This window comes from Hippoglossus hippoglossus, chromosome 23 (assembly GCF_009819705.1).
Source record: "Hippoglossus hippoglossus isolate fHipHip1 chromosome 23, fHipHip1.pri, whole genome shotgun sequence".
In the NCBI taxonomy this organism is placed as follows: Eukaryota; Metazoa; Chordata; class Actinopteri; order Pleuronectiformes; family Pleuronectidae; genus Hippoglossus; species Hippoglossus hippoglossus.
In genome coordinates, this window is record NC_047173.1 from 15998130 (window position 1) to 16004431 (window position 6302).

The window sequence follows — 6302 nt, forward strand, 5'->3', positions numbered from 1 at the left end:
GTTATCGTCTTACTGATTTATTTTATTAATCATCAATTAATAAAGACGTCGTTAAAGGAAAACTGAAAAACAAACGACGAGGATTTTCTGCTTTTCTTTGTCGCAAAATGACAGAAAACGATTTCTCTTTGTGTTTAAAACAGTCGTGCGGGCAAAACTAAATAAAACCAGCGATTTGACAACCTCCTTTCAGGCTCTGGGAACATCCCCGATCCCTGACTCTGCAGATCATTGACAAAGTTGCTATGAAATATGTATTTTAATCATCAAATAAACATAGAGAGGTAGAAAGCCGAGTCTCTGCAGTAAAAGTACCTTGTTACCTCTAAAAAGTACAGTAAATGTTCCACTTTCTGTAAAAACCAGACTCAAACTATTTGACAAAACTTCAACTCTCCCATCAGAGGTAAAATAATAATAATATCCACCTCTAAATGAAATAGTGTCTGCGTAGCGACACACACCTGGACGCCCACACGCAGCTCCTTCCCTTCTCTCTCCCTCTCTTATTTCTAATCTTTCCTTCTCCTCCGCAGCTCTTCCTCGTCCTCTTCCCTCTCTTGTCATCTTGCCTCCGTCTCCTTTGTGCTCGCTGACGCACTCTCGCCTCGACTGTGTAATTATCTCTCGCTGATTCCAGGGGGCTTGGAGGAATTCGGCCCTCCCTCTCTTTCTCCTTCTGCCCGCCCCGTCCGCCTCCGTCACTCGGATTCTGAATTGCCACATTGTTCCCGCGCCGCCACAAAGCCTTGATTGACAGCTGTGGGAAGCAGAGAGTGAGGAGCGAGTGCGCCCCGTGGCGTAGACACCCCCCCTCACCGCCGCCGCCGCCGCCGCCACTTTCATTTTCTAAACTTGTCACCCGGCATTTTCCTGCGTCGCGTCACTTAAGTGATGTGGCGGTTTAGGAACGGGTCCAGACTGCAGCTCTATTTTTAACAACATTTTTGGGATTCTACTTAGCAACGAGGCGGTGGATTCTACGTCCCAGAACTTCTGTTAGCGTGAATAAAAAATGCCGGCTAACGTCGCTTGTGATCCGTGTTCTTCCTCTGCTTCTCCACTTCTTCATTTTCCTCTCAATCGAAACCTCGTGAGCTCCAGCGTCGACCTCTGACGGACAGATCCGACGCTCTGCTCTGGAGGACGATCACAAAAACCGAAAAGCCTAGAAAACAGCCTGTCGGGACGTCACGTGACTGAAATGGCGTCATCGCTCACATGCTGCAGTCGCCATCGTTCCCGGAGTCAATCAGAGGCCAGACACCGTCCTGCCTGAATTAATTTAACAGCTTCAGGTTCTTGTCGCTGTCCAACGTGATGTTTCGAAGCTTCATCCGTCAACAAAAAAATACAGAAATCCTGAGATAAACATTGTAAACTTGTGGATTTCTCACCATTAAAAAGCTCAGATGTGAAGATAACGCTGTGATTATCAGCAGCTCTGGGTCTGAACCTATCACTGCCTCCGAGAGATGTTTTCTCTCTAACCCTTTCGTTAAAACCAGTATAATCCTGGACGGAGATAAAGCCCCACACACACTCTCTCACGCCTCGCTCACACACACCACCAGAGGGGATTTAAAGATTCAAACAGTGGTCTTGGTAATTAGGCGGATGGATTTGTGCCTCTCCTCGCGCTCCGGCGGGATATAAAGCGACACATAATGCAAGCGGACAAACTCTCTAAGTAGATTAATTAAAACCAACACTGCGGGGTCAAAGGTCAAGCCCCCTCTCGCTGCGGACCTCCCCTCCCCTGCTCCCTCCCGCCTCGCTCGGAGCTGCAGGGTGGCACAGCGGCGAGCGTGAAAGGATTTATGCGATTGGATGAACGGTGGAAACAGACCCTGAACTCGGAGCGCGAGCACAAATTTTTCACATTAGCGCCACAGAATTTCCCCCCGTTTGACCTCGAATTTGGAGATTTCTCTCTCCGACAACACGCGTTTATCTTGAGCTTCCTGTGTCTGTATCTGCAAACCAGACAGTAATAGAATAAAAAAACCTGAGCGCTCCTCTCTCCCTAATTGAATACAGAGCACACCTCGTGTTTGCTCTGTGTGTGTGTGTGTGTGTGTCTGTGTGTGTGTGTGTGGTAGCTGGATGTAATCAGATGGAATTAATATGCATGCTGTTTCTCATTATGGAATAACTGAACTGCACTTCAGATATGTGACGTGCATGGTGAGAGGCACGGACAGATTTCTAACATCCATCCACCGCGCTCTCTCTGGAAATAAGTGTGTGTGTGTGTGTGTGTTTGTGTGTGTGTGTGTGTGTGTGTGTGGTGATACAGTATATGAAATAGCAGCGATAGTGATTGCAGAGGAGAAGATACGCCCCGCTGCTGATCAGATAACACTTGCTTTGACTCCTTATTACATTTAAACCAAATCAAATTCCACAGAGCTGCATTAATCAGCTAATTGTGCTAATATGCATATCATGGTGCCTCACTGTGTTGCAGCAGTGAGGTCTCGTCTTTTATCGGCTTTAAACTTTCCTCGCTTTGAAATCTTTTCTGATTCAAAAAGAACCCCCCCCCCCCCGTGTTTCGTTTGCTCGTAACAGCAGAAATCTTTTTTTTTTCGGAAAAAACAAGCGATTCCGCATGGGTCGCTCTGCCGTCGCTGCCGCTCAACTGGGCGTGCAGGAAAATGCAGGTTCCCTCTGCGTTATCACGATGTGAAATTTGGAAAATCATATCTAACTAAATCAAGCGTGTGTGTGTGTGTGTGTGCTGCTTTTTCGCTTCCCATTGTTCAACTGCTTCTTGTGCCCCGGCAATAACAAGCGTGTTTGTCGAGTGTGCGTCTGAGCGTGACGGAGGTGAGTCTCATTAGAGGGAGAACGACGCACGGAACGCCGCCGAGGTGCTTCATTATCATACACGATTGAGAAGAGCGTTTGTGGGCGTGATTGCTCCTTTAGGTGTGTGTGCGTGGATGTGGGAGTAAAAGTGTGTGTGTGTGTGTGTGTGTGTGTGTGTGTGTGACCCCAGGAGAGTGCGAGCGGCAGGCCGGCTGTAAGCTGGTCTTTATTAAGATGTGCCGTCTTTGGGGAGGGAAAGCTGCTCCTGCCTCTAATCTGGAAGAACAAAGGTTTAATAAAGAGAAGATGAGGCTGAGAGACGGAGGGAAGTATAAATACCTCTCTCCTCCTTCTCTCCATCCTCGCTTCCTTTTCTATTCTTCCTTTGCTTCCTTCTCTCCTAACGCCTCATCCGATTCTGTCTGCCCTCAAAAAAAATGTTGCATTCACTGTGCAAAAGCCAGCAAAAAATATATATAGATTTGAAACCTAAATCCTCACGTTTGACCTCTGACCTTTCACCTGTCGAGCGAGCTCGGCTGCCGTGAAACTGGTACGTCAATAACGAGGCCGTTATCTTTTGCAAAAATTAGCCAAAAGTGACGTTTTTTTATTGCCATCATGAGATCTGTCCCCGTTAAGCAAATAGACCGTGAGGGGAGGATGAGAGTGTGTCCAGAGAGGAAGTCTCCACTGCTGCTATTTATGAGAGTGTGTGTGTGTGTGTGTGTGTGTGTGTGTGTGTGTGTGTGTGTGTTCAGCACCATGCCCTATTTCTCACTCTGGATGGTCATCAACGCCTGTTTGGGAATGACATCATTTAGCCCCCCCCCCCCCCCCCCCCCCCCGCCCCGTGTCCATCAGCACTTCAGTAAAAATTTGCCAGCTCCACATTGCTCCACTCATTTTCTATTTTGGATTTGTGGATAATGACGGTGGGATGGAGGGCAGTGGAGGGATGAGAATGATAAAGAGAGGGGGAGAGGCAGCATTAAGAGAATAATCGGAGGGTCTTGAGGGTTCTGTCTCCGCTCTCCGCTTCTAAAATAGAATTTGCGATAGCCCCCGCTGCCGCCGCCGAGGCTGTCGAGGGAATAATGACTTATTTATCAAATGGCTGAAATATTCAGGGACAAGGCCCTTTTAAATTCCAGCTTTTAAATTCATAGGCTTTTCTGCTGAGATGCTTAATGACAGTGAATGTATTCATAGTGATTTGCAGGTCCGAGATAGAGCCGTGAGTCCTGCCTATGAGTCTAATAGCTGTTTGACAAAAAAGGAGAGTGCTCACTCAAGGCTGGGTCGCGTCACCTTTGACCCGATGCAGGAGGCTGAGTGAATCAAATCTGTATCAGGAACCTCCTCCTGCTCCTGCCAAGAAATAAATGGCTGCGTGTTGCTGGAGCAGCGCTGGAAAAACATGTTTTGGAGCTCGGGAGATAAAATTTAATGTTCTCTAAACGCAGGCAACCAGCCATGAGTAAATGTTTCAAGATAAATTCCTGGAGGGGCGTACTTTCTTTTTTCTGGCAGCCTGTGAGGTTCTTCAACATTTTGAGGGGACCAAATCAGCAATGGTGGGGGGGGGGGGGGGAGGTGGGGGATAGAGGAGAGGAAGGGGGAGTTAAGGGGAGGCGTGGGGGGGTGAGTGATGGTGGTAAATGAGTGATATTCGTACTTCTATGCAGGAATGGAGAAGTTTGGAGATGTTGGTGGTGATGGAGCGCTGTGCGGGACAGGGGGGGTGGGGGTGGGGGGGTGAGATGTGCGCGGACACGGAGCAGCTTGCGTGCGTCAGACTCATGACAGAGGAGGAGAAGAAGGAGCAGAGAGGAGCTCAGAAAGTACAGAGACTGGGGCCGCAGATCGCAGCCAAACGGGCGCGAAACTGTGCGTAATTACGCACCGCGAAGCCAGAACCAGAACCAGCGCAGAGAAAAGGCTGCGTCCCACCCTCCTGTTTCTCCCCAACACTTCTCTCTCTCTATCTATCCCCCCGCTCCGCTGTCCTTCCTACCGTGTCACAATGGCGAGGCTATGTGGAGAGACGCTTACCTTAACACGTTCCAGCTTTTCAGGGGGTCCAGGTCTGAAATTATAGAAACCATGGTCGAGCGGCTGAGCAGCACCGGGAGAGGGAGGAGGGGGTGCGGCGGAAAAAGGCTCGAAAGAAAAAGCGGCGCAAAGACTGTAAACTCCGGCTGCGAATGACAGCGATTGCTCGGATGCAACCCGTCCTGGTTGTTCAGTGGGTGATGAGCGCTGTCACAGCTCTCTCTTTCTGTCTCTCTCTCTCTTTCTCTCTCTCCCTCCCTCTGCTCTCACTCTCTCTCTCTCTCTCTCCCTCTCCCTCCCTCTGCTCTCTCTCTCTCTCTCTCCCTCTCCCTCCCTCTGCTCTCTCTCTCTCTCTCTCTCTCTCTCTCTCTCTCTCTCTCCGCCCCCTCCTGTACAAAGCCTGCGCGTCTCTCCGAGCTTCCTCTGGTGCCTCACTCACATAAAGCTGCTGCTGCTGCTGCTGCTGGAGATGCAGAGATGTACAGTAGAAGAGGAAGAGGAGGGTGAACCCCACCGAGGCTCCTTTATTCACCCATCCTCTTCTTCTTCTTCTTTTATTTTTGTAAATGATGGAGAGAAGAAGAGGTTTTACGTGTTTTTGGGGATTTGGCAAAGTGAAGTGATCCATTTTCATTTATGGGCAGTTTTCTGTCTGCTGGTCGGATGTGTTTAAATTCAAGCTGCATGTAACTTTATTGTATTTATTGAGGAGGTAAACCGTGGCCCTGCTTTAACAAGATGCTTTTGCACCGAGAGCAAATTAAATCATCGTCCTAATGACGCGTAAACAAACAGGAACACAAAAAGCAAAACAAGTTCCAAAAAAGCACAATTAATCATCTCTTGTTTTGTCGGATAATAAAATTCAAACACAACTGTTCCGTGTTGGTTAATGTGAGGTGTCATGGCCGCCCCGCAGAGCATCTTCTTCTCTGCACAAACCACCCTCAGCTCTGACTTCCTGTGTGACACCACCACATCCTGTTTATAACTGCTTCTTTCTTTCTCCCCTCCCCTGGACATGGCAGCAGCTGCGTCATCCCCGTCGGAGGATGACAAGAACACAGCCAAGTCCCACCTATTCTGGGCTCCCATCTATTTGCTCGTTGGGAAAAAACAGATGAGCCCCATGGAGGGGAGGAAGGGGAGGAAGAGGAGGAGTGGGGGGGAAAGGGGGCAGTGTCAGAACTGTGTCTGTTTCAGATAATTGTCTGGGACAACAGAGGAGAGGGGGAATAAAAGTCTCTGCCAAAGCCATCGGAGGTGCAGCACCTGTGGTTTGTTGTTTTACAGACTTTCACTCAAAAGTCAGAAAAACTCCCTTTAAATACATCAACTACAAAACAACTCTTTTCTTTCTCCAGTTTTTGCAATCAGGCGGCCGTGAGATCAATTTCTCCGGATCGCAAGATTTCTAGGTTTTTCTCGGACTG

At 48.7% G+C, this 6302-nt stretch overlaps 1 protein-coding gene across 3 annotated transcripts in view; it reads right to left on the minus strand.

Moving 5' to 3' along the window:
• The window catches only part of celf2 (cugbp, Elav-like family member 2), a 169884-nt gene extending 164737 nt beyond the window's left edge, over positions 1-5147 (minus strand). The window contains exon 1 of one of the 3 annotated variants that reach the window (XM_034577944.1): positions 4870-5147. In XM_034577944.1, the coding sequence (XP_034433835.1) occupies positions 4870-4922 (53 nt within the window). In that variant the 5' untranslated portion in view covers positions 4923-5147. The remainder of the gene's footprint in view (positions 1-4869) is intronic. The other 2 variants (XM_034577952.1, XM_034577950.1) reach the window with 2 other exon arrangements.
• Positions 5148-6302: the final 1155 nt, after the last annotated feature.